Raw genomic sequence first — 27977 nt, 5'->3', positions numbered from 1 at the left:
TTCACTGAGATATTATTTCAGAATTTCCATTATTTCTCCTGCATTGCAATATTCTGTTCCCACACCAAGGGACAGTGTGTAGCACATTGGCGTCATAAAAAGAAAAATACGCCAAAGAAGAAGAACACTTCCGTGTTTTTTACCGGAAATGATTGGTTGGCATTGGCAACGATTTTGCTAAATCTAGCGTCGTATACAGCATAAAGAAATCTAAAAGAAATATTTTAAAGAGGTTTGTATATGCGATTTACGTCGCGTCATACATAGATATAATTTATTTACCTTACATAACAATTTACTTAGCGCTCTTGTTGATAAACAATTTGGCGTTCAAAGCTAACGTTACGTCAAGACAATTAACAGCTAGCTATGCAGGCTAATGTTAGCTGAATTTATTGTGTCAGCAAATCTGCTGCGGTTGCTGTCGTCCGGGTTTACCAAAAGGCGGCACACCCCACTATTTCTTACGGAGTTTTAAAAAAACAAGTCATACAGTAAACTACAATCAACTGTAGTTTTGGTTGCGTTGCCTGATGGTAAAACCGAGTCACAGGAGCGAGGAAAAGTCGAAACGTAAACAATGTTTATTTGTCAGTGGCCGTGATTGTTTTCTCAATTCTGCTGACGTATGGCGATTCTTTGCTACAGAGTTAATACCAACAACAGATATTACACTAATTTGAACATCATCATTCCTGTTGAGTGACACCCATGTATCTTGAAGAAATAGTGGATTTTCTTTGTGTTTACCATTGTGTGTTGACGTTTTACATCATGGGGATTTACAAAAAATTATTTCTCATTTTCATTGCTAGTTGAGGACTTTGAAACCACTTGTTTAAAGGTACTCACCATAGAGCAGTGAGGAGAGAGCTGGACTGTAAACAGAATGACAAGGTAAGTCATGCATTATTACAACACAACAGGTAATAATACATCAGATAAACGAATTAGTTAATATTCTTCCAATCTACGTGCTTCAGGCATTTCATTATCCTGATGTGGTTGTTTTTACATTTCTCAAGCTCATCTGCTCCCAGGATGGTGAATAGTTATAAGCGGACAACAAGCCCCAGATCACCTACCAACTGTGGGGAACTTTTTACCCCAGCGCATGAGGAAAATGTGCGTTTTATCCATGATAGTAAGTATCATTTCAGACCAAGTGTCATTATTATTTATTTACATACCTTAATACAAACCAACTGATTTACAAATACATTAATATTATTATGTAAACATGTTGACACGTGTGACAACCACTGCTCCCAGTGGACAGAATAAACGTTGAGGGCAGTATGCAGAGCACAAAACCGGAAATGAAGGAAAAGACGGAATTCCTACCTGCTGCATTTCTGCTCCGCATGTGTATTGTTATTAGAGCTGCAAAATAATTGTGAGCGTCAAGAGCACCTTATTCAACACAGGTTCTGCGACGCTGTTTCTAATTTTGGAACAGCGTGAGCGATTGCGTTCGGTAACCCGAAGGAGCTGATGCGCTCTGCGTGCCCTGACCCACAACATGCTGGCACCAGCGTGGCTAAATAGAAGACGCAGGATCACATATAAATTACAACATTCACTACAGGCAATTTTTTCCCCCACGATGCCTGACTACGGTGGCTTGTAAGCACCACAGAGCGCATGTGTCCTGTAACTGGTGCGGTTCATCAGTAGTTTGTATTCACACTTGAAGCGAACCACACCGAGTCTCATTGGAAGCGCACTGAGACCACCTCAAAAAGTGGGTGTTTGGTCAGGTTGTTTCATCCGCATCATGATTCATTTGTGTTATTCACTCTCTGGGCCGTTCAAAATGGACCAAACAGCACACTTCTGAAGACACCCTAAGATTAACAGCATTATTACATTGAGTGTTTCTGTACTGTCCTGTCCTTACTTTATTGAATAATACCAGAAATAGATATCCTAAATTCACCAAGCTATTTGTTTTTTTTTTATTCACAGCCTGGCAGTTTGTGCTCAGAGAAATCAGATCAGCACAAAACGCTGAGCGTAATGACCGTGGACCCCAGGAATACGTTGAGAAGAATCCAAATCCTAACCTTCACTGTAAGCATAAATTAAATCCAAATGTACATCCCAGTCACCAGTAAAGGATTAATACAAAGTGACATACTGACATTGTTCCTCTTGGTGATCATCAGCTTTCACGCCAGTGGACCTGACTGACCTCAAGAAGCGTAACACACAGGACTCAAAGAAATCCTAGTCCTCAAATTGGTCCAAGCACTTTTTTTTCACCCATCATCATCGAGAACTTTTCCTCTGACATCCAAAGTCAGTTCTGTGAACTTTGAACCACAGCAAGCCCTTGTCTTTCTTTACACCCTACAAGTGATGAAGAAGAGTTCTACATATTAAAAATCTTTCGTCAACAATGTTGAAGGCCACACAACCCTCCTAATGTATGAAAAGGACTGATAAACCTCCCTCAGATGTTGCTGGCATCGGATGCCGAGGGACAAACTGTTCCACCGGGCACAAAAGACTGCAGTCTTTGCTACTACTACGTACATGATCCTGGGGGGATGATAAAGGGCTTTTCTGTTTTATCGTTTGTTTTGTAAAAAGGTAGTTGGCTAGATAAGGTGTAGCATAATGACGTGACACATCAGATGCACACTTGATGAGCATATTTTGAAAAGCCAAATGCATTGCCAACATTCCTAATCCGAAATTGTTTTCCTTCAAACAGGCTTTACTTAAAAAAGCTCCCTTAAGTGCAAGTGAGTATAACACCTCTTCCTAAAGCCTTGCAACAAAATGTTGAATAAAATACTTTTACAATACACCTTTGTGTATTCATCTACCACAGATACTGACCAATTGTCTACAAGTACTCTTTAGTGTACTCAACATCCCAGGTCAGAATGCAAATGTATGACTTGTGTATTTTTAAAAGGAAATTAACAGCTTGTGAATGCTGAAAGATGCTGTCACCTAAATGAAGAAGAAATGAATTTGGGATGCTGTTTTATTGTAAACATCTCAGCAGAGCTAGCCATAGCAAAGCCCAGTACCATGCAAATGGGACAAAGAACAGAAAAATGAAAACACACTTATCTGTATGCTTTTAAAATGCTTTCAGGCTATGCCATGGTACCAATGCTGTTTTATTGTTTTATGTCCCCAAGGCTGCCAATGATCTTGCAGATAAAAGTCCAATAATAAAGTCCAGTATTTATCATGTTGAATATTACGCATGCTGATTTTTTCCCCCCACCAAATCTGTTGACCAAGGTCACTGCTGTTAAAACCCTCAGGCCTTGTACAATTTAAAACAACCCTTTTAGCTTGTGGCCATTTATAGCGTTTAATTTTTACGACGTGTTATGTTTTTGCTTCCTTTAATGCATTAAGATTTTTACAAACATCAGTTCTTGTCACCAGTAAAAAAATATATATATATATTGAACTTTTTTTTTTTTTGCACAATGCACAGATTGGAAACAATCTCAAAATTGTATGTAGTATTTAAAACTGCCACTTTTTCTTACTAGTAAGAGTGCATGAAATTGCTTCCTTGTCCAAAACTTGATACATGATGTAATCTGGTAGAAAACATAAAAACACTCAAATTTTGAGTGTGAGTCTAGAATGAAACCATTTTGCCAAAATATAAAACATTTGAAAATGAGAAGGGAAGGGAACGAGAGCCCATGAATACGCTTGTGACGTAAGCACGTAGTTACGTATAATACGTGGTGACGTAAGGTTAGCCGAAGTGGTTTCTTTTGTAAGCCCTTTGTGTAGCAGTGGTTCGGGCGCGTGAAGGCAGACAAGCAAGTGTAGCAAGTTTAGGGTGTACCTTTTTTAACCATTATTTTTGTCAACAGTTTAAGATTTTTGGAGACAGCATTATGACCGACAAAATGGATATGTCTTTAGACGACATTATCAAACAGAACAGGCAGCAGAGAGGTGGTGGCAGGGGTGGAAGAGGCCGAGGCCGCGGAGGAGTTGGCGGCGGCCGAGGAGGCGCTGGGCGCCTTGGAATGAGTGGCGGAGGATTTGGAGGCCGAGGCGGAGGATCCGGCCCCATGAGGAACCGCCAAAACACGAACCGCGCTCGAGGCAGACCGACGCCATACAACAGGGTATGAGAATGGGCAGGAAAGGGAAAAACCCCGGGCAAACTTCGGAATGCCCGGGTAACATCCTTCTATACTCCAGCCAGCTTGCTAATCAACAAATAAAAGTGATTGCTAGCCGCCAAATTTCTCTCGACGGAGAGCTCTTAACACAAGCGGTTGAGCATTAAAAGGAATCTGTATGCTTAATGTGTCTGTCCTTACCCGAACCAACCTTATGTTACATTCCCCCCCCTCTGAAGAAGAAGCCCTTTTTTGAAACCGCAAATGTGCTAGCCATCTTGGCCATTAGCTACAGTTGGATCGTGGAAGGTCTTGGCGTCGCCATTTTGAATCTACTACCGCAAAATGTTTTTTTTCGTCCACCGCCAATATATTTGATTTTCATCGAGTGTCTTTATGGCGGCAAGAGAAGAACACCGAGAGAGCATCCAGTTTTTATTTTTATTTTCATTTTTCCCCATCTCGGAAGGAGCCGCTATTTGTGAGCGACCAGGATGTCCTTTGTCCGGGAGTGGCTGACAAGCTCCATTTGAATGCCCATTCTTTTCAAGCGGAGTGGTGGATGGATCCGAGGACTTCACCCCCTTATGCATAGTATTCTGATAGTTAACTTATCACCAGTCCGTGTTTGAGTGCGTCTCTGAACGTACCAGACAAAGCCCGTGTCAAAATGGCGTGTTCTCAAAATGGACGCTCGGCAAATTCTACGCTCCTATTGACGCCGTAGCAGCGCTAGTTTTCTGATCCATCCACATTCTTCATGGACATTTACCCCACCCTACAATACTTTGCCTTAAATGAACTTTTAGTCGGCCAGGAATCATTATTCATCGCGGGAGGCAAGGCTGTTTCAGCAGGCGACAAACAAGTTGAGGATCAGTTCTGGAGAGCCTGTGGTGGAAGAAGCAGTGAGCCGCATCTGCTGTTATTTTAGTCTGGGTGGGACAGCTGACCATAAACAAAAAAGAAAAGTGATGGTGTGGTGTTTTGGATGAATGTGTATAAAATAAATCACCAAACATCAGACTACGCTAAATAATGCATGCATTAAAAGCAATACAGCCCCATAAGACTAGTCTTTGTTTACGTCCTACTGTGAGGAATGCCATGCTTGTAGTCATTGGGTGGGCAAAGGGATAATGGGCACCCTTCTGAGGGAGCTGAGCACCCCGGCCATGTTGGAAGTGGAGCCTCTGCTTGCCCCAACACCCAGCCGTGTGGACTCTGATTGACAGAGACAACCGGATTCCTCAAGTCAGCAGGTGCGTTCTCTCTCATCTGTTGCAGCCCAAACAACTTCCAGATAAATGGCAACACGACATGTTCGACAACGGCTACAGTGGATTCAACGGCGCAGCTGGAGGTGGCGCTGGTGTGGAAACCGGAGGGAAGCTTCTTGTCTCCAATCTCGACTTTGGCGTTTCTGATGCAGATATTCAGGTGCAATTTCACACTGTCTTGTCAAAGACGAGGGGCTAAGAGATTGTTGCTCAAGTTTTCTTTGTTGTGTAGGAACTTTTTGCCGAGTTTGGGACACTGAAAAAGGCTGCAGTTCATTATGATCGTTCAGGACGAAGCTTAGGAACGGCAGATGTCCATTTTGAAAGAAGGGCAGATGCGCTCAAGGCTATGAAGCAGTACAACGGCATCCCGCTGGATGGTAAGTACTAACAATTAGTTTTGCCTCAGTGGTCACTTGTATCCATGCATTCCAATTTGCCAAATCTTTGATTTTTGTCCTTCCAGGGAGGCCCATGAACATACAGCTAGTCACGTCACAGATTGACACACAGAGGCGGCCAATGCAGGGGTAGGTCATTTACTCAAACTTGGTCCTCAAGCGTGACAATTTGTGATGTTGCTGTTGTCTTTTCCAAGTATGAACAGAGGCGGTGGAATGAACAGGAACCGTGGGGGCAACTTCGGCGGCATGCAGAGAGGAGGCCGAGGTCGTGGCGCAGGTGGCTTCAGAGGACGGGGTCGAGGTGGCCGAGGGGGTGCTAGCAAGCAGCAGCTTTCAGCAGAAGAACTTGATGCTCAGTTAGATGCCTACAATGCAAGAGTGAGTCCAGCTTTTCTTTCGGTGCACAGTTTATTAAAAAAAAAAGAGAGAGAGAACACTTTTACACCTGTCTAATGGTTAATCTGGTTCTGTATTCTCAGATGGACACCAGCTAAGAAGTGTTGCTGCTCTTGTTGGTCATCCTTTCATGTCCTGCACAGAAGGATGCTTGTTACAATAGTACACATTGTTTTACACATGGTTGTCCTGATGTGATTGGTCGTTGCTCCAGCCGCTTAACTGCTCTGAAGTGTTTTTTACTGTTTTGTTTTGTTTTTTTCTGACAAAAGATTTTTGTCTGTAGGTTGAAAGTTGGAATTTCCAAGTCCATTCCTCCAAACTTGTAGTAAATGAAACTTATAATAAAACCTGCAGTGTATATTAACCAACTACTGTTTCCTTTTTCTATTGCTTACTACATTTGCAATGAATACAATAAGTGTAACCTTTTTTTTTCAACTAAGGTTATTTTCACAAAACTAGTACAGTACAGTATAATTTGGAAAGACATAGCAGTAGTGCTTTTTTGGTTTGGGAGCACTTTTTAGTTAGGAGTTAGGTCTGAAAGGTGTTATTTTTTGTGTGTGGAATCCAAAACTGATCAGTTTTGCTTAATATCAAGTTTTTGAACTATAGGATCCCTATTTTCTAAAATGATAAATCAATGTCTATGAAATAGTTACAAGCTTTGAAAACTAAAAAGTCATAAAATGAAGTAGGAACAACAGTATGCCCTTAGGTACAAGGCAAAGAGAAATGTCAGCCCTAACCCTCTTAATTCTTACTAGGCAAGATTTCTGTTAGCTGATATTGATAGTACTGTACTGATTTAATGGAAGACTCACATTTCTCACAGCACTGTCTAAATTGTGACTACACTGGGGTGGGGGGGGGGGGGGGAGTGGCTACGTAGCTGTAGATGAGTCCAGTCATAATCAGCTCTCCTTACTATACAGGCTCACTACAACTAATCGGTGGACTTTTTCTTATCTGGAGTGTACGCTATGGAGAGGAAAAAAGCGGTGTTAGTTGGATAAAAAAACTGCAATTTTGGAAACAGCGTCCCAATTCTAATATTAATCAGCATATAATCTAATTAAATATATTTTTATTTTATGGTTTTAAATTGTTACCTATTGTAGACAATCAGTACTGTACCAATAACCTCTCAAAATAGAACTCAACAGCAAATTGTGCATTCTTAGCGGAAACGAGCGCTGTACTACAGTTTTACCACTAGATGTCGTTACGCAGCCAATCGCATACGGAACTGCTTCGTGTGAGATTTTCCTTACGCCACCCCGCCTTTTTTTATATTTTATTTTTATTGATCAAGTGTGAGCCTGTAGGAATCCGTTGCAACTCTTGTGTAATTAAGGGCTACATTAAATTGTAGAAATTTGACTCAAAATTTGTCCTGCTCTTATAAAGTTGTGAAATGGTACAGTATGTGCTTTGGAGGACAATGGTTTATTGAAATTGAGAATGTTGTCACTGTTTTGAGTGACCTATCAGTGACAGTCACAAGAAGAGTCCCAAACATATTATGTTCTACTTTCCATATGTGCAGTTTTAATTGTTTCTGGGTTTTATGACTCTTAAAATAAATATTTGTGCAGGGTTTTTTTTTTCCGATGATAAATTCTTCCTAATTCTAAACCTAGTAGTGTATTTTTTTCTGATGACAATTTCATCCTCATTCTAAAATCTAATACTTTTTAAATGAGTTGTAAAAATGTTGATGGTAATATAGTTCGTCCTCATCCTGTCGTGCATACCACTTCCGGTTAAAGTTACACACTAGACTCCTCATTGCTGGTCGGTTACGTCAAGGTGACCGTCATCTTGCAACAGACGACCGGTCCAATGTTAGATGTTAGCGTGTGCTTCCCTTTTTACGAGAGGTAATTTGACTAACGGGGCTAGTTCTGTTGCAGTGCATTTTAGAAGAAATCAGTCGAGAAACTGCAATGATTTACATTTCTTACCAACATATTGCTCACAGAACTAGCTGGGCATAACATATGAGTGTATCCTCTCTCAACCAGTTTGTCCGCGCTGAATCTGGATCACAGGCCATATTTTTCTCAGCAGTCACATTGACGAGGACACATATGCATTTGACAACCACCATCATATGAGCATATGTCAGTGATAATTTCCACAAACTGAGATTCAGTCACATGGCTAAAAGTAGAAGAGCACTAAAAATGCTGTCATGTATATGTGATTAAGTGTAAATATATCTATTTGTAAATAAATAAATAGTAACTTTTACATTGGACAAGTTGACAGTGCGGCCACGACGCGCTACTGCGGCGCCTCCGCAATATGGACATTGGTGGCTCCAAGAATGATTTGTGGAAAGTGTTGCCTTGTGCCAGCCTCAAAACAGTCGGGTTTTTGCATTCAAACATTTTTCGTGTCATCTGCGGACGAAACAACATACAAGTAAGATTTTTTCATTTTATTTTTTTGTATGTTGTTATCATTAGCCAATTAAGAAAATAAAAACCTGGTAAGATTTTTCCAGGTGACACCTGTTGTCTGTTCAGTCCTCTGTTAGAATGCCAATGTTTTGCCCAGTATGTAAGATAGTAAAAGAGGTAAAATAATTTTGTGTGCAAGTCCCCCCACCCCTCACGTTGTGCCAAGTTATCAAAGCGTGTACATTATTGACATATGAAAAAGGAAGTACATTTTCAGGCCTACTTTTATAAGTTTTTCTTAAATTATTAATGAGTACCTCTACTTTTACTAGAGTATGAGCATAGTGTGAGTACTTTTGCCACTTCTGCCAAATGTTATGGAATTCAATTCACTGTTTGCCCCCCACATTTGGACACAAAACAAAAATGTACATTTACTGCTAATTTCGTCAATGAAAACTAAACAAAAATAATTTCGTCAACACACATTTTTCACCGGACTAAAACTAGACTAGACTAGCCTAAAACCCTCATTAACAAACAATAACTGGGACTAAATCAGTATGCATTTCCGTCGACTAATAAAGAAGAGATGAAAATGTACTTCACCTAACAAAACCTGGACTAAAATCTATGGACATTTTAGTTCATGAAAAATGTGTCATGTGATACCCCCCTTTCAAACCTGCAGCTAGCTAATACAACATGCACAAACACATGGGACAGAGAGCAGGTTATAAAAAAAAAGGAGTAAATTATAATTTAAAAAAAAGAGTAAATTATAGTTATAGCGTAACATTTATCCAACAGCTATAACGTTCCAACAAAATTGTTAGTCCGACTGCCAACTAATGCTGGCTAACTTACTAGCTCGTAGCATGGAGCCATAGTAGCCACTTGTTGATATACTGTAACTGTGTGTCAAAATGTTTTTTTATAAAAAAAGAAAAAAAGATGAGAACATTTTATGTGAAATAGTTTTAGATTCAAAATGTTCAGCATTATCTGCTGACAAAAAAAATAAAAAAAAAAATATATATATATATATATATATATATATATATATATATACATACAGGGGTAAAATGATTGTCCTGACTAGAACTAGACTAAAACGTCGACAGTTTTTGTTGACTAAAACTAGGCGAATACAATTATGTTCCCTTGGACTAAAATAAAGACTAAAATGCTAGATTTACAGTAGACTAAAAATGGACTACATAAAAACAGGACGAGGTTGACTAACTATGATAAAAACTAACGAGCGTGATTGAAACTGAACTAAAACTGAGACTAAATTTAAAAATGGCGGATAAAATCAACACTATGTGCAATGAACTGTGTGAGATTTCGCCATTGCAACATCACTTTGCACTTTTATTTTGATAGTAGTTTGCCGGATGTCGTTCCGCCCGTTAGCGGGAATTCTCACTTTTTTTCCTCCGTGTCACTTGTCTTGTTCACTTCACTTGTGCCAGTTTCGCCTGCTTGCGCAAAAGCCTGTCCAGTCCTCCAGAGTTTAAACGGTAAGACCCAAGGAAAAACAAACTTTTGACTTCGTCATCTTGTATGAATGCTAATCAGTTGTTGGTAGCCTCTGAAAGAAGAAGTAGGTGCCAACTCAACCAGTAAACCCAAACTAAGAAGACAGTTTGGTTGTGCAAAGAGCAACTTCCTCCTACATAGGCGTTTTATAGAACATTTGATTTGTCAAAGATCATTTGATCTTTTTCGTGCTCCTTTTCTGCTCCACTGTTAGCTGTCTTCTTGAATTCGTTCTTCTGTGGCGTGGCTTGGAGAGCGAGAGAGAGGGGGGAAAAAACCCGCTTTGTATTGCATTTCCGGGTGTAAAATCTGTTCTGACCGAAGTGGTAGTGCGATATCGCTCACTTGCTTTGGATCGTCCATATTAGCATACAGGGATGTTTAATACAACAAGGGCTTGTTATAGTTGCACCACGAACGCTTAAAAAGCTGCATGTCCACTTTTTCTGAAGTCCGATGTGGCCTTACTGGAAGATTCCATGCAACTTCCTGGATCTCAACTCCCCCAACCTCTCGTCCGAATGGATGAATTTTCATGCATGGCTCACGCCTAATGTCAAATTTTGAATCGTGTTTGATTCCATGAAGTCTCTCATCGGCAAGTGTGTGAAACATCACACCTGCTTGGATCAAATGCGCTCCAAGTGATTGTGGCTGATAGGTGATTATTCCAAATCCTCCCTTCTGCTTCTACCCAGCTTCAGCGATTAAGTGTTACCATCACGTCACACCATTTATTTTATTTCAAACACAGCCTTTCTAATGCTTCCCACTTGACGCCGTGCAACATTTCTGTCCTTTTGGTTCTTTAACCATGGAGCATCTAAATTACTTCAACTCTCCCCAAAAATAAATAAATAAATAAAATCAATTTACATTCTTAGTTGACTGAAGGGGTGTCTGTAAACTTTGAATTTTAAAGCAAATGTTCCTCTAGGAAATTATGTGGATTGAATAATTCTATCCCAGAGTAATCTATTATAGGTTTTATTTTTTTGTAAAAACTAAACAATAAAACACTAACTTTAATAAGATACAATCTTTACAGCAGATAACAGCTATTGTTAGCAATATGATGGAGTCACCACATGGTGACAGTTTGACCTACACATTTTTGTGTGACTTTAAACGCAAAGTTTGGGTCAAATTCCTAATTGAATGACCTTAGAAGCTTCTGGAGTTTACCATGTCGTTTTCAAATGAGGTTTATCATCGACAATATTTAAATTATTCAGCAAACTTTCGTAACCCAAACCGTTGCACAGAGGCTGGCCAACCCTTAGGCTTGATTTACACAAGTCCAAATGCTCAATTACAATTTGAATATCCAGTTTTGAAATGTGCACACTTCAAGTAAAAGAATACCTGATATTTGATATTGACAGAACAGGAAGACCACCCACTTGCTTAAATGCCCAAATTGCTTCAAAGATTAAAAAAGAAAGAAAAGAATTTATGAATAAATATCAAATACGAGCTTTCTCTTCCACCTATTTCATTAAAAGAGGTTAAGGGGGAAGTCAAGCCAAAAATATTCTTTACAATAGTGTGTTCTATGCGCTTTTACTAGTCTGCACGGCATTCTGATTAATATTTCTTATGTGGAATATGAATTAAGCAGAAAAATCCATTTGTTTTCATCCATCTTGTGGGCAGCCATTTTACCACTTGTTGTCAACTGAAAATGACATCACAGTTGTTGAAATAAATTAGTATTGGTGTAAATTCAGGAGGAAAGAGTACGTAAAACACAGATAATGTCCACATTTTGGGGGTAACTTCACACTTAGAAGACTAAGTGTGTCCACTACAACTAACTACTAACGCACCACAACAGTATGTTTACGATCACCAACACAAAGTAAAGTCTAAATTTTAGCTAATAGTTATCACTGCTAGTTAGAATGTATTGTAGTTCTTCCACAAGCGGTCATTCAAACATACATATTGAACAAAAAGTAGCAAAATATGCAGAAGCATTATAGGGACCTCGCAGCGCTCGCTGCTCGGGCCCTAATAATAATATAAATATTTGTTTAAATACCAGTCCCAATGGAAATGACTCATTTAATCTAAGGGATGGATTGATTAACCAATCAATTGTTTGTTAAGCATTTTGTTCTGAATCTATTGCAGTACTTGGCTGCAACCAGCAGAGGCGCTGGTGATTAAATCTCAAGTAGTTTGCGAACTAAAAAGAGAACATGATGATAGCTTTGGGAAGTTGATAAACATAGTGTAGAGCCAGCCAAGTCTGGACAAGCTCCTCCAGCGAGTGGGGATGGAGTGGGGGCTTCGGTGTGGGTGGTGAGTCAGTGTGTGGGAGAATTTGTCTGTGACCTTTCAGCTGGGCACCTTGCTATCCCATTCTGTCACAACTTCCTGCCACTGCCTGCAGGGATTTCTCAGCGGCTATTTTTAAAGCTTCTATTTGTTCTGGTCCTTCCTGTGCTGGTCATCCGTTGTTTCTTAATGTCTGCGAGTTGCATATGTTTTGATATGCGTTTGCGTTGATGACGGCCCTTCGACTTCTGTGCCGTTGACTATTTTCACCAGGGCCAATGTCGGGTGAAAAAATGCAAAAAGGTGAAATATTTTATTGCCGAGTAGCAACTTTGCATTATCATCTAAAACAAGCTCGTACATCTACCGAAACTATTTCCTTCTTCTTCTCTTTTGCCTGCGTACCGTTTTTTTTGTCGTTGACTGGACTTCCGCTGCATTGCATCAGTTGTACAGGAGCTCTTGTTGCCGCACTTCCTCATTACTTGACTTGTGAGCCAGTGCTTAACTCAGTAAAATTGTTTTTGTACTGATGTATAACAACGTGTTACTTTCTTTGTCTGCATAATCTGTAAATGATCCTCGCCGCAATTCAAGTTGGCTCATGTGCACAGGTGGCAAGTTAAAGATGGACTGATAAAATTGTGCTTTGGAGTTTAGCGGTAAAGAGGATACGAATCATTGAGCTCTCGTTTGTGTAAGTTGAAAGGAGGGGAAAAAAAGGTGCGCTAGCGTACTTGTGACATGGCGTTGCAGTGCTATCTGCCCAAATCTTCGTTTTTAACAGCACTTACTACTAGGGCTGCGCCACAGTGGAATAGAATGCATTTTTCAAGTTGTAGAGGCTTCGATTTGGTGGGTTGCTAGGCTTTCTATTTCATGTGGATATTTAAAAAAAATAATAATAGTAAAATGGTAGTGTCAAGAGAAGTTCAGTGCTCAAGAAATGCACTTTTTTCTCATGAAAAGTTGAAGTAATAAAACCAGATTTGTTTGTATTATTGTTGTTATCTGACTTCTGACTTCTGGATTTGCTTTGACGCCACACTTATTTTGTGAAGTTTTTATTATGAAGAAGAAAACTGCAAGTCCAAATGTTTAGTAAGTTTACAACTCTAATTGAAGTAGATTACTTCACCATTCATTTGTATTTATTTCAAAATAAATACAACTTATAAAAACTCAACATTTATGTGTAATAAAACCGATCTGTATTTTAATACAGATATTTAAAAAAAAAAAAAAAAAAGTTAGAGCCCACAGCTTTTTAATTAGATTCAGTTCTGGAAACATTAAACGGTTGGACATGCGCATTCAAAAGCTTAGCAAAGGTCACATTAAGTTCACATGTAAAGGTTTCAATGCATTTTAGGCTGGTCCTGAAATTTCACTTGAAAGCCAAATATCTTCCAAATATCCAAAATATCTTTTTGTGAGTAGTGTATACGGGAAGAAGACTTTGAAAGCATAATCTCACATTTAATCACAATACCCAGGCTTTGGCCTTATTCACGTTTTTGACTTTGGTCTCGCACATGATCAATTTTCTGCATTGTAATTTAATTAGGTGAGCAACAGCACCACTATTAAAATCTTAGAACTCATAGTGTAGCATATTGAATCTCTGATAAAGTAGCATATTAAAACCAAAAACATTGGCTGTAGTGCAAATGTAAATAAAAATCAGTAGTGGTACCAAAGGATCAAAACGGCTACAGATGTCTTAAAGGGCAGCTTCAGAGGTGACGAGATGCTGCAGGCAGCTAGCGAAATGTCACCTCAAAACCCCCACAACTGCCACTTTGAGCCATGCAGAAAGGTGTCCCTATGAAGGGTTAGTTAACTGTGTGGATGCTAGTTTGGCTAGTCAGATCATGCGTGGAGGCCCATAATTAGTGAAGAGGAATAAAAAATATTTGTCCTCTTTGCGTGTTCCAAAACTTGAAGACAGATTTAATGTAAGAAAAAACACCTTTGCAAAAATGATTTTAATCTAACAGAGATCTCTGGACATCATGACATGCTCCAATTCATCACTTAACAGGTGGAATTCAGAGTGCCGAATGTGCCTCTTCCGCTTTGTAAAATGGCTTCTTATAGTTAAAACCGACCGCCTCTCTTTCATTTGTAGACAAAACATACTCTCTGGGTACTTTTCCATGAGTGATGGCGAAAACAGAGTCAGGGGTGCGTGTTCGAAACAGATTCTGTTCTCAAGGACCAAATGTGTTTTCCCACAGAGAAGGAACTTCTAGACCAAATAATATGTCCCAGCTTAAGGTCAAATTATACTGAGTTAAACACTACTTGCTTTACACGTCTATAAAACCTTTCAACATGGTTAATATAAAGAATTAAGATGTTAATAATGTATAACAATGGTTAATATATGAAATGAAGTATTAAAAAATGTTAATAATATCTAACATTAGTTACACGCAATTGTGTGAATTTGGAGTCGATATTTGTTATTAGAGATATTCTAAAAGCACAAGTTGTCCAACTTGTCAAATCAAACACACAAATCAGCTTTTTTAACAGCCAACAATCGAGCGTTTCAGTAAGGGCTGTCAAATATGAAAGATGCCGCTAAAAGTCACGCACACCTTTGAACAGATGCCGGGTTTTTGGTATGAAAAAAAGGTAAACCCCCAAGCTATAAATAACTGGAATAATTTGAACAGTGGACGTTAAAAAACAAACAAGCAAATGAGATAATGTTGTTGCAAAAGTGTGCACACCCTGTTATGCCTCTTTATGTGGCTATGTCGGAAAGTAACCAATCACATTCAAACTTGCATGAAATGGGAGACGGCACACAGCGGCCACCATTTGAAGTCTCTGGTTTACCCCAAATGGAAAGTTCGGCTGTTGGAGTAGACTTTTCCTGCCGTTTTTCTGGCCACATCTTGCATCACAATCCATTGCCCGTAGAGCTTCCACAGTGCAGGGATCTCAGACATTAAAGCTATGGTCCGAAGTTTTCTGCTGCATCATTTAAGACGGACGCTCGAGGAAGCAGCCAACCAGGAACGAGTGTGAAAGCAGTCCACCAATCCGAAGCGGGCGTTCGCAGAACCAAATTTGCATATACCACTTGAGTAGCTTGCCTGTGTTGTGTGGCTTGGCTGGAAGGAAAATGTTGAAACATCCTGGACAGGCCAAAACAAAACCTTTGGGCCATACCTTTTAAATATTGCATGTAACGACAGTTATTGTCAAGTGGAAATAAATTTGAGCTGTCAAACGATTCATTTTTTTAATCAGATGAATCACATCTTAGAATTTTGTTTAATCGCTTAATTAAAGGCTTTTTTTAATCAACATTTTTTTGCCCGACAAATTTAAATTATGCGTTAATTTTTTCGACATTTAATGTTATGAGGACGTCTTCAAAAATGTTTATCCACTGCACACGCTCTTCCATCTCTTTTTCAAATCAGTTAATTATTTACATAATTTCAAATGGAATAAAATTACCCCAATAATTTGACATGAAATCTGAATGTCATTTATTACATGCTTTACTTTAATGCATATAGTTATGTTTATTGCTCAACCACACTCTGGTTAAAATGAATTAAAACATGATTAATGCGATAATGTTTTGACATCACTAAAACAAATACTGCACAACAGTAACATTACAAAGACCTTGACGTCCCTCCAAAAGTGAAATGACACAACACAAGTAAAACTGGCCAGGGAGGCTAACCAAAAGGCTGACGGCAACTTTGAAGAAGCTGCAGGAATTTATGACATTTCCAGGCTGTAAAATACTTTTGGGAAAATGTTTAATGGTCCGGCTGAAGTTTTTGTCCGTCATTCCAAAATGTTTGTTTGGCAAAAACGCAACACTGATCATCACCAAGACAACATATGTGTAGTGAAGCATGTAAGTATATTTTCTTCAGCTGGGACATAACAAAGTGGGAGGGATTTATGAACAGTTCCAAATGCTAAAGACTGTTTGCATAAAACCTTCAGGCTTTTGCTAGAATGACAAAAAATGTCAGGAAATCATGCTCGAACAGCAGAACTTTATTCAGGCTTAATCAGAGGCACCTAAAATGGTAGCATTGTGCGACTGCCATGTGGTTGGTTAATTCTGAACACAGCTGCATCCACAGTCATAAGAAGGTCTGCACAGTTGAGCAGACATTATGTCATTCATTGTTACTTACCCTTGCTAAGAGAATTTTGTTTTCATTGGAGTGGTACAGGTTATATGTCACTCCAATGGTGGTAATGTTTTTTCTTTTTAATGATTTATCAAGCGCTCATTTACAAAAACCTGCTTCTTGAACAGTGGTGTGTAGACTTTTTAGAGCCACAGTAGGCTATATGTAAATAGCTTATCTTGACGGGGTGATGAATAATACTTTAAGTTAAATTAAGCACAGTTTAGTTAACCTGAACTGACTGTTTGAGATTCTGCGGATTTTGTATTTGATTACTAATGATTTGGATTTCATTAGGGGTGTGCCAAAAAAATCGATTCTCATTTAGTACGATTCACAATCGATTTTAGATGTCCCAAAATCGATTTTATTTAAATTATTTCATACTGTCTTCCCTTTGTTTTTCGTGTGCCTTTATTGGGAGCGCTGTTCATGTTATACCCGGTTTGGCCACTGAGGGGCATTGTGGTTCCACGCGGTCTAATACACTGTTAAGTTGTAGCCACATTAGGAAGTAGAAGGAAAAATTCACGATCAAGTTATTCCAATAAAAAATAATAATACAGACGCTCCCCACCTTACGAACGAGTTACGTTCCGGACGATCGTTCGTAAGGTGAATTTGTTCGTAAGTTGCTTCAGTGCTATATTTTGTATTATAATTTATGTTTAAAGCCTATATAAGTATATTGAAGGTTTATATAAGTATGTTTAAGGCTTGTACAAGTAACCTGCATTGGTTTGTACTGAAAAAAACTTTTAATAAAATGGAGAGAATACGTACAGTACTGTACTGTACTACGTATGTTAGAGAGAGAGCGCGAGAGACACACACACAGTATGTACATGTACGTAATAAGATAAATAAAATGAAGTTTAACTTACTTTTGGAAGATGTGCTCGATGCTTAAGGAGATGATGGAGGAGGATTTTATATCATGAGAGATTCTTCGTCGTCGCTGGAATCGGCTTCAAAAGTTATTTCCTGCTTCATGGGGACCGGCGTTTTCTTCCTCCTCCTCCTCGCCACGTTGCTCAGCCTCCAATGAGCTCTCACAGCGCCAATCGTCGGTATTAGCGGCGGAAAGAAGCACTACGCGCAATACAAAATCTAACTTACAGCATTTCTTTCCGAACATTTTTCGACATACTGTACGCGCAGAAATGTTTGTATGTACCGTTGTTCGCAACTCGAATGTTCGTAAGTAGGGGAGCGTCTGTAATTTCAGCATGGAGCCGTTCTAGCGCGCTAATTAGCAGTAGCGAGTCAGACTGCAGTAGATCATTACAATTCCTTGCACATCTATAGATTGAAGCAAAAATCATTGTCAATCAAATCATTGTCGATTTAAAAATCGATTCTGAATAGAATCGCAGACACAAAAATCGGAATTGAATCGAATCGTGAGACATTCAAAGATTCCCGCCCCTAGATTTCATGCTGTCCTCCAGGACTGAATTGACACTTGGGTCACTTTGTTGTTATGGATATCGTCCGAGGGCTGCGCGTGTTTTGCCTACTTTTTTTTGCATTCTCTGCTGTTGCGTCTTAAAACAAAGCACGCAGATTCGTTTTGGCAGAATTGACAGTTGGGAAAAGAACCTCTTTGCAGCCACTAACGCTCATTTTGAATAACATCATGCATCTGGAAAAATAAGGCTATAAATATTGGAATCGGTATCCCCCCCAATAAAACTCCACATGGGTCAGCCCTACACAAAACGAAAGAGAGGTCAGTCATCTGTGACACTAACAATTGCCATCAAGAAAATCCTCTTTGGCCAGCTTCTTCCCAATCATGTCGCAGTCGCTCAATGCTTCGTCGGGCATAATCCCATTTGCTGTAATCTCACTCTCTACACCGACGTTGCAAATGTAACCTCAGTTTTAGACATCAGGAGGTCAGGTTATCATCTGCGTATGTGGACGATGATCTTGGGTGAGGGTCAACAACAAGATCCAGCGTTTTGCTTGGACGATCTCATGACCTGACAATTGTGTCAGACGACGGGAACAATGTGTGCGGCCTGCAGACGTTGTTGTGTTGTCTGCGCACACTCAACCTGGAAGAATGTGTGTCGTAATGACTGTTGGAGTTGATCCATTTTACTTCTCTATTGGACTTAATTTGCTGATTTGCATTTAGGCGGAACGCATACATACGGCTTTTCTCTTCATTGTTTGACTAACAAGGATTTGGAAAAGTATACTTGGATGAAAAAAAAAAGTGCTAATATTAACCACCTCAGAAGTTCAGGGAATGCAATTCTTTTTATTTTTATTTTATTTATTTAAAAAAAAATTTAAATAGCATGTACGCCGGGCCCCACTACTGTATGTAATGATCTCAGTTTTTAATATTTTCTCCCCAGTGCCAAGATAAGTCGTGGACTTGGCACCTTCAGTATGAGCACGCAGCCACAGGCATACTTTTGTCTATTTTACTGAAAGGGCTCCAAGAAATCCTTTTAAATATTATTCCAGGCCCCGCTTAAACAATTTCTCCAGAAGCTATTTGAAATGGGAGTCATCTGATAAATAGTCTCTAAAGCTGTTGCTGTTCCCAAAACTTCACTTGGAGGAAATATGTACAATTCATAGTTTATCATCCACCTGTTTTTTTAAAATAACAAACTACTTGCATCTTTTTTTTATGACTGAAAAGCAAAATCAATTACTATTATTATTATCATCATCATCAATTATTATCTTACTTTATTTTTATAGTCAAAAAATGCATTCCGTGGCATTCACGTCGTTTCAAATGACTATTAATGGGAGCAGACGCTGTTGCCGTCACTTTTCAAGATAGCCCAAAAAAACAACAACATAAATCTGTTGCAGGTAGCGCTAGTCGGTATGTAGCACATTGCTGTAATTGTCACTATGTGGGCGCACACTAGAGCAGAGCAGAGGAAGTGAGCGAAAGCACCTGATGTATCCTCCTCACCAAATAATACGGCGGCACTGCGTCTTCCGGCCTTATTTTCCTGTCTTTGTCTCGCTATACTTCAACAACAAACAGTCAAGCAGACATTGCACGCAAGCGGCACCGTTTTTTTTAATGGAAGCACAGCGGGGCCCCGTAAGGAAATGCAAGTCCGACTTGGCTTTTACCCAACTGCGTATGCCTGACATTGTGCAACAGCTCCACAGCCTTTCTGTGATTTATTTTATTTTTTTATTTTTTTTTTACGACTCACACCTCAATGTAAAAACTATCGGGTGTTGTTTTGTCTGAGATTACGCAGTCGGTTTTGTTTGACTTCGCATTTGGAGAGGATTGCCAGTGTTTGCCGAATGATTTTACTTAGTGTGATTTGCAACTAAATAAAAAAGAAATGTGTTTGGTGAGTGCTCTTTGTTAGGGGTTTCTGCTGTTCCATTGGCCTTTAAGAACACATTTTGACCATTTAAGCCTTTGACTTAACTGAGTGCTGTGAAATACAGGAAGCAGAATTCTTTCCTCGCTACTCGGAGCTGTCACTACTAGTGTTAATTTTATCAGCCATTTTTAAATGTAGTCAGTTTCAGACTTAGTAGTCAGATTTGTCTATAGCACCGGAACCTGACTTTTGGATTCAAGTTTGTGAAAACGCATTTAAAATGACAAAACACACAAATTTACAACTTATCCAATATAAAATTATTCACAGAACATACATTACTCAATATATGATGAAGAAAATGGGACTCTCAGACTCCGACATTTGTCTCCAATGCTTACAAAACACTACAGACACTTATGTTCATGCTTTATGGTTATGTACTCCGGTTATGTATTTCTGGACTAAAGTCTTAGAAAAACTTTCCGCTATTTTGGACTGTAGGATACCTTTATCTCCAAACTTGTGTTTGCTAGGTGACCGAACAACAACTGACTTACCACATAAACAATTTCAATCTACACTTGTAGCCCTTACTGTCGCAAAAAAAACAATTCGTGTTAACTGGAAAAATAAACAAACTCTGAATATCGACCAATGGTCTAACCTCCTCATAAATCACATTTTAATGGAAAAAATATCTGCTTCAAATAAAAACCAAATATCAAAATTTATAGAAACATGGTCTACGTATATAGAATTTTTTAACCTAATTCTGGTTACTTAATTCTGTCTGTTAGCGAGAGCCACTACATCGTGATAACTTACATTGATGTTTCTGCATTTGGCAATTTATTATTATATTATATTATTAGTATGGGATTTTTTTTAATGGGCTTTGGGTGAAAAAAAATAAAATAAAAAAATAAATGTAGTCAGTTTCAATCGCACTTGTTAGTTTTTATCATAGTTAGTCAATGTTTTTATTTTGTCCATTTGCAGTCATTTTAGTCTTTTAGTCCAAAGAAACCTCATTTTATTCATCTAGTTTTAGTCAGCAAAAACTGTCAACGTTTTAGTCAGGACAATAATTTTACTCCTGCATATTTTTTCGTCAGCAGATTATGTTGGAACATTTTGGATCTAGGAATATTTTACATAAAAAAATTATCATCTTTTTGATGAGCATATCATCAAGTGGCTAATATAGCTTCATGCTATGAGCTAGTAAATTAGCCAGTATTAGTTAGCGGTCGGATAAACATTATTCCTGGAACGTTATAACCATTGGATTAATGTTACGGTTTAACTATAATTAACTTTTTTTTTTCTTCTATTTTATTTTATTTTTTTAACCTTTCACCAGGAATCCACCTCCTGTCTGTCCCATGTGTTTGTGCATGTTGCACTCGCTAGCTGCAGATTTGAAAGGGGGCGTGTCACTGTGTGTCACATGACCGTGTCACAGTGACAGATTAGCAGACACACAGGATTTTACAAAATCATTTGATTTAGTTCATGAACTAAAATGTCCATAGATTTAAGTCCCGTTTTTATTAGGTTAAGTACATTTTCATCTTGTCTTCATTGGTCGATGAATATGTACACTAATTTAGTGCCAATTATTGTTTAATATTTAGGGGTTTAGTCTAGTCTAGTTTTTGCCTGGTGAAAAATGTGTGTTGACGAAAATATGTTTGTATAGTTTTTGTTGACAAAGTTGATGCCAGTCACTAGCAATTATTTTTTACAGTTGATTATTCTATAGATTATTCCATTGATTAATCAAATAATGTAATCAAATTTTATTTTGCATTAAAGTGTATTGCAAAACACTATTTCCCCCCCCCCCCCCCAATTACCGGTACTGTTTATTAACCAATTATTGTACCTTTTAGTATTTTGTATGTGTGTGCTAAAAACAAACAAAATATCAATTCAGCAATATAAATGTGAGGAATTAATTTGAAACCAATTCAATCATTGGTTCGGTTATTGTTTGCTAATGTCTTATTTCGTTTGAATACAAAAGATAATGAATTTGTCTACTCTGATGGGCTACAGAAATGAGAGAAAAATTGCTGTTGAGAGATTGAAATTGGAGGATTTTTAAACCATGGCTCTAAAAGATTAGTGGATTATTAGAATAGTTGTCAATTCATTTGCTAATTGCTCACTCCCAACCATCACAGATGATGAGGTATTAAAGAGCGAGCTGGAAAAAAAAAAGTCAACGGCGTCGACGAGGCAATGGATGCTGCGGGTCGGTTTCAGCTCGAACACGTCGATGGATGTCACTTATGCTGTTGTTGTGGTTGAAATCACAGCAGACAAGTGGTGACAGCAAGACGAGAACCAGACTGACAGAGTTTATGAGAATTCTCAAAAAGATTTGTTTTCAATTGAGCATCCTTTTCAACGAGTCATTAATCCAGGCAATTTGTTGTGTGGCAATCCCCATCCAAGCAGCCCTTTGTGCTGCTCTGGTCATCTCTGCTCACAGTCTCGGTGTGTGTGTGTGTGTATGTGCTTCTAATGAGCAGTTACTGGTGCAGCTGGCCAATGAGAGCCCCCAAGTGTGTGTGAGAGGAGAATACAGCAGCTCACAAGGATCTCTGTAGCTTGTCACAATTGGATAGCATTCCTCATATTGAGGAATGTCAATGTTGCAGCAATTTTTGTGTGAAAGGTCTTTAAATGTGGCCTATAAGCAAACGCAAAAAATGATACGGCCCCCAAAGGTCCCAGGGACCTCAGGTTGAGAACCACCGGTCCAGATGTCTATCAACAAGGCCCAGAAAATGAAAATGTTGCGCAGCCTTCTGTGCTCAGTGTTAATGACCTCTTCATTCTTTATTTATTTTTTTTTTTTCATCACTTGTCGCTTGGATCAGCACATCATGGCGGAGTCGGAACCCACACCCGAACAGCTGGCCGCGCTCGCCGCAGCCAACGAGGAGACGGACGCCGCGGTCAACTACAAACCGCCGGCACCCAAGAGCTTGCAGGAGATCCAAGAACTGGACCAAGACGACGAGAGCCTGCGCAAGTATAAGGAGGCCTTGCTGGGCAAAACCTCTGTGAATGCAGGTGAGAGCGCTCTGCCGGCAAAGTTAAAGGGGACAACAAGTCCAAAAAGTTCGATTCAATATGTTCTAGTTGCACTCGTTAGTCTGAACGTGTCTTCTGATTGATATTGCATTTGTGGTTTTTATCCATGGGCAGCCATTTTGTCTAAGGGCTCGGCTCGCAAACATCACATGACCAAACCCAAAAAACAGGTGAGCCGTGACAGTCGTTACCTGAGCCCATTTGAGGAAGGGTCCCCGGCCGGCTCCAATGTGATGTCAGTCGGCAATGGGCGACCCCCATGGGGATAGACTGTGAATGGCCAAAACATCATTTAAAAGATTATAAATGGATATTTATTGTTACTTTAATTTAGTTATTTGATACGGGTTCACGTAACACAACATGATTTGGACCGGAATCGGCCATCTTTTTTGTTGTTTACATTCACCTCGAACGCATTCTGGTCAGAACTGGGACACTCGGAGCGGGATCAATCCAATTTCCCACCTTCCTCAAATGCAGCATAAGTGACGTACAGACGCTCCCCTACTTACGAACATTCGAGTTGCGAACAACGGTACATACGAACATTTCTGCGCGTACAGTATGTCGAAAAATGTTCGGAAAGAAATGCTGTAAGTTAGATTTTGTATTGCGCGTAGTGCTTCTTTCCGCCGCTAATACCGACGATTGGCGCTGTGAGAGCTCATTGGAGGCTCAGCAACGTGGCGAGGAGGAGGAGGAGGAAGAAACGCCGGTCCCCATGAAGCAGGAAATAACTTTTGAAGCCGATTCCAGCGACGACGAAGAATCTCTCATGATATAAAATCCTCCTCCTCCTCCATCATCTCCTTAAGCATCGAGTACATCTTCCAAAAGTAAGTTAAACTTAATTTTATTTATCTTATTACGTACATGTACATACTGTGTGTCTCTCGCTCTCTCTCTCTAACATACGTAGTACAGTACTGTACGTATTCTCTCCATTTTATTAAGTTTTTTTCAGTACAAACCAATGCAGGTTACTTGTACAAGCCTTAAACATACTTATATAAACCTTCAATATACTTATATAGGCTTTAAACATAAATTATAATACAAAATATAGCACTGAAGCAACTTACGAACAAATTCACCTTACGAACGATCGTCCGGAACGTAACTCGTTCGTAAGGTGGGGAGCGTCTGTATTATTATTTTTTATTGGAATAACTTGATCGTGAATTTTTCCTTCTACTTCCTAATGTGGCTACAACTTAACAGTGTATTAGATCACGTGGAACAACAATGCCCCTCAGTGGCCAAACCGGGTATAACATGAACAGCGCTCCCAATAAAGGCACACGAAAAACAAAGGGAAGACAGTATGAAATAATTTAAATAAAATCGATTTTGGGACAAAAAAAACGTAACTCGTTCGTAAGGTGGGGAGCGTCTGTATTCAGTCCACAGCAAGTGGCAAAATGGCCGCCGACTGCTTAATTCATATTCCACATGCACAATATTAATCAGAATACAGTGTTTAGACTAATGGGGGCCACATAAAACATTGTCAAGACAATTTTTGACTTTTAAATAAACTTGCTCTGGTTTGTGTACAATTGGATTGAATTGGTCCTCTACTCATTTGGATGTAAAGGTTGAATTTGTCATAAAGCGCTGATCTATTTGCTTTTGCAAGCAGTGCCAATAACTATTTTCATGACAGTTGAGCTAGCCTGAGCACAACGGCGTATTAGGGCCACGTATAAATATATATTTTTTAAGAGGGCGGGGGCAATATTCCAAGAAAAAAAAACGTGCAAATTTGCGACTTAATATAGTGGCAGATTTGAAAGGAAAAAAAATACTTTTCGGTCGGTTTTCCAAATAAGGAGATAGGAGAGATTTAAAGCGTTGTGTACGACGACTGGCCAGCAACAGACGCCTCGCTTGGCGAAGGTCCACACCCGGACGATTAAGCGTTTGAGTTAATTTGTTAAAATGTATATTTACTTGTACATTTATGTTTCCAGAATTAGTATCGAAATTGATATCGAATCTGCTGCTCTCCGACATTCACTTGCTAGTATGCTAGCATCTGATTGGATAGTGTTTATTCAGCTGATAGGGGATCAGGTTGTCGCTCTGGCTGCGGTGAATGACGAATAAAGTTTTAATTTAAGAATGATCCGTCTCCATCCTGCCTTTTCATTTTATAAACAGTGTCCCATTAACCATCATCGAATCCTCACATAATTAGACTATAGCTACGCTATGTGTATGTTTCTGTGTGTGTGTGTGTGTGGTGGGGGGGGGGGGGGTGCTTTCGCAAATCTGCCACTAGATAGTTGCAAATTTTTGACTTAATAAAGTGGCAAATTTGCGATTTTTTTTTTTCTCTGAATATTGCCCCCGCCATCTAAAAATAGATATATTTATACGTGGCCCTAATACGCCATCGTACCTGAGAGCATTAAAAAATTACAGGAATAAATTAAGAGTATCGTGCAAAATGGGAATTTGTTTGATTTTGAAAATGATATATTCGAAATCCCAAAAGTACCAACTCACAAAATTGAGTATTACATAAGAAACAAATAGAAATCAAGTAGAAATGAGCCTTCTTCAGGGATGTGATTTTTCCGCTAAATCGTGGAATTCCACTTTTTTATCTCCCCCCCCAAAAAAAAAAAAATTCAGTTTTTTTTTTTTTTTTTTTTTTAGTAGTTCATTGTGTATGCACATGACTCCGACAGATAACATCTTCTGCTATAACAAAGACATTTGTGGTATGCTCTAATATGAGTTACTTTTCATTTGGTCATGATACAATTATTTGTTCATGAAATTTGAACTCTTCAACATTATTTATGTGTTAACTTAGTAATCACATTAGTTAGATATGATGATATTCTCAGTGATAGTTTTTAAAAGCAAAGGCAGTCCAATGTTTTTGAATGTGACTGATTTTGAGTTGACTAAAACTGCCATTTTATATGGGATAGTTCAATATACATTGAAAATTTATGCTGTTGTTTTGTCTATTTCTTTGTCATGTGAGTGCATTGAAAGTACTTAAAAACACGGAAAACCCATGAGCTCCGGGGGGCTGCGCCCCTCTTGTCCCCCCACCAGGGCACTGCCCTGGACCTAGCTGGGTGCCAGCGGCCCCCAGACCCCCGGCTAAATTTTCAGATAATTTCACTTTGGTCAAATCACATCCCTGCTTCTTGTGTTTCATGACTGCAAAACATGCTTTCTTGTGCCGGCTGATGACGTCATCTTGTGCCTCTCCGTCATAGATCCCAACTCGCCAAACATCCAGGTGACGCGGATGACTCTGATATGTGACGCGGCGCCCAACCCTTTGGTACTCGATCTGCAGGGTGAGTGTGTGTCTTACAGATCACCTCGTTTTTTTTGTGAAGCAAATACATGACACCAAAGTGCTCACATGGATTGTTTACTTTCAATTTGGACCGTCCAACTCCTTTTGTGCACAAATGTTGACTGAGCCTCTTCAGCCAAATCAGACGCTACCGTTTAATCTGCAGTGTGATGCGGAAGGCCACCTGGTGGTCAGCATCTTTACTACAACTTTCTCAGTGTGGACAAATCCACTAAGCATGCCGCAATTTGAGAAACCATGAATAAATAACGGCGCATTGGATTATCTGTGTCTGCCAGGAGATCTGGAGAACTTCAAGAAGAACCCGTTTGTGTTGAAGGAGGGAGTGGAGTACAAAATCAAGATCAATTTCAAGGTGAGAGCGTCCATTCAATCCGTCGTGCGTTTGCCGCACTGAGCCGTGACGTGTCCGCAGGTCAACAGGGAGATCGTGTCGGGTTTGAAGTACATTCAGCAGTCATTCAGGAAAGGAGTAAAGGGTAAGGCCGCCTCCACACAAAGACTAGTTGTTTTGAGTTCCTAATCTGTTGTCATCTCCACTCTTGCTCTCCAGTCGACAAGTCTGACTACATGGTGGGCAGCTACGGGCCCAGACCCGACCAGGAGTACGAGTTCCTCACCACGGTGGAGGAGGCGCCCAGAGGCATGCTGGCCCGCGGCACGTACAACATCAAGTCCAAGTTCACCGACGACGACAAGCACGACCATCTGTCCTGGGAGTGGGGCCTGACCATCAAGAAGGAATGGAAAGACTGACCGCCCGCCATTCCTCAGCCGCTTCCTTTCCTCCATCGCTGCCATTCCATTTGGTTCTCATTCGTCTCATCTCCGTCCATTGGCGTCGCCGCACTTACTTTCCGGTTGAATTTGGTTTCCTGTCAAATGTTGCGTTCTGGAAATGGAGATGAAAACGTTGTTTAGGAATCAGTAGTCCCTTTTTCTTGTATGATTCTTTTCTTATTCTGCTCTTCATCCTGCTGTCTTTTTATTTTTTTTATGGTCACCACGTCTGCCTTGGGAAAAGCTACAGGAGCATTGCTGTATGTATGTATTGAGTGTGTGTGTGTGGGGCATCTTTTGCTGGACACACAACCCTACTAAAGCCTTTGAGCAGATTTGTCGTCTTGGTAAATTATTTGGAATTTAGGTCATCTCTTTTCTGAATATTAGTTTGCAGTGACAAGATGTCTTGTCCTTACCAACTTGTTAGTTGCCATGTGGCCTTTTAACATGAATTCTCAGGACAAGTAAATCAAATTTAACAGCGCTATTAGCCTTCAGTTATTAACTCGACAAGGGAGAACGTGCTTGTTTTCTCCCAAGCATGTCTACAGGAGGCAAAAATGCTCCTGTCACTAATAGTCCAATTTCTAAACGCATACAAACACTCCCAAGTGGTGTCTATTTTTACAAAAGTGTTGTATTTTTCTTACTGTGACAGAAGCTGCAGCTTCATTCGGATCTTTCTGGTGTTTGGGTCGGGGTTAAAATCAGTGTTTGCTATATTGCTGCCCACTTACGAGCTCCTGTGATGACATTAAAATGTTGAAATTCAAATGTGTCCTCGTTC

At 39.6% G+C, this 27977-nt stretch overlaps 3 protein-coding genes across 4 annotated transcripts; all 3 read left to right on the top strand.

The window, feature by feature from the left end:
* The first annotated feature begins 142 nt into the window (after positions 1–142).
* Positions 143–3218, top strand: mcrip1 (MAPK regulated corepressor interacting protein 1). 2 transcript variants are annotated; one of them, XM_077557810.1, is made up of 5 exons: positions 143–232; positions 816–897; positions 1026–1144; positions 1969–2073; positions 2169–3218. In XM_077557810.1, the coding sequence occupies exons 2-5, from the start codon at positions 890–892 to the stop codon at positions 2231–2233; spliced, it is 297 nt and encodes a 98-aa protein (XP_077413936.1). In that variant the 5' UTR covers positions 143–232; positions 816–889; the 3' UTR covers positions 2234–3218. The 2 variants fall into 2 exon arrangements, with proteins under 2 accessions (XP_077413936.1, XP_077413937.1); XM_077557811.1 differs by having other exon boundaries at positions 154–232; positions 845–897.
* Positions 3219–3740: 522 nt separating this feature from the next.
* Positions 3741–6569, top strand: alyref (Aly/REF export factor). Its single transcript, XM_077558625.1, has 6 exons — positions 3741–4121; positions 5406–5558; positions 5631–5778; positions 5865–5928; positions 5997–6180; positions 6282–6569. Exons 1-6 carry the CDS (start codon positions 3885–3887, stop codon positions 6294–6296), a joined length of 801 nt encoding a protein of 266 aa, XP_077414751.1. The 5' UTR covers positions 3741–3884; the 3' UTR covers positions 6297–6569.
* A 3417-nt stretch (positions 6570–9986) lies between these two features.
* arhgdia (Rho GDP dissociation inhibitor (GDI) alpha) lies at positions 9987–27964 on the top strand. Its single transcript, XM_077557240.1, has 6 exons — positions 9987–10135; positions 22839–23034; positions 26301–26384; positions 26686–26762; positions 26823–26886; positions 26961–27964. Exons 2-6 carry the CDS (start codon positions 22845–22847, stop codon positions 27161–27163), a joined length of 618 nt encoding a protein of 205 aa, XP_077413366.1. The 5' UTR covers positions 9987–10135; positions 22839–22844; the 3' UTR covers positions 27164–27964.
* Positions 27965–27977: the final 13 nt, after the last annotated feature.

Source organism: Vanacampus margaritifer, chromosome 2 (assembly GCF_051991255.1).
Source record: "Vanacampus margaritifer isolate UIUO_Vmar chromosome 2, RoL_Vmar_1.0, whole genome shotgun sequence".
NCBI lineage: Eukaryota > Metazoa > Chordata > Actinopteri > Syngnathiformes > Syngnathidae > Vanacampus > Vanacampus margaritifer.
This window is presented reverse-complemented; position numbering and strand designations above follow the sequence as displayed.

Bases quoted from the DNA above. Each gene is read 5' to 3' on its own strand.
- mcrip1 (XM_077557810.1), top strand. The intron at 1,145-1,968 runs GTAAGTATCATT...TTTTATTCACAG, and splicing joins TGTGCGTTTTATCCATGATA to CCTGGCAGTTTGTGCTCAGA. The intron at 2,074-2,168 runs GTAAGCATAAAT...GGTGATCATCAG, and splicing joins TCCAAATCCTAACCTTCACT to CTTTCACGCCAGTGGACCTG.
- alyref (XM_077558625.1), top strand. From the start codon at position 3,885: ATGACCGACAAAATGGATATGTCTTTAGACGACATTATCAAACAGAAC. The intron at 4,122-5,405 runs GTATGAGAATGG...CATCTGTTGCAG, and splicing joins GACCGACGCCATACAACAGG to CCCAAACAACTTCCAGATAA. The intron at 5,929-5,996 runs GTAGGTCATTTA...GTCTTTTCCAAG, and splicing joins CAGAGGCGGCCAATGCAGGG to TATGAACAGAGGCGGTGGAA.
- arhgdia (XM_077557240.1), top strand. From the start codon at position 22,845: ATGGCGGAGTCGGAACCCACACCCGAACAGCTGGCCGCGCTCGCCGCA. The intron at 23,035-26,300 runs GTGAGAGCGCTC...TCTCCGTCATAG, and splicing joins CAAAACCTCTGTGAATGCAG to ATCCCAACTCGCCAAACATC. The intron at 26,385-26,685 runs GTGAGTGTGTGT...TGTGTCTGCCAG, and splicing joins TTTGGTACTCGATCTGCAGG to GAGATCTGGAGAACTTCAAG.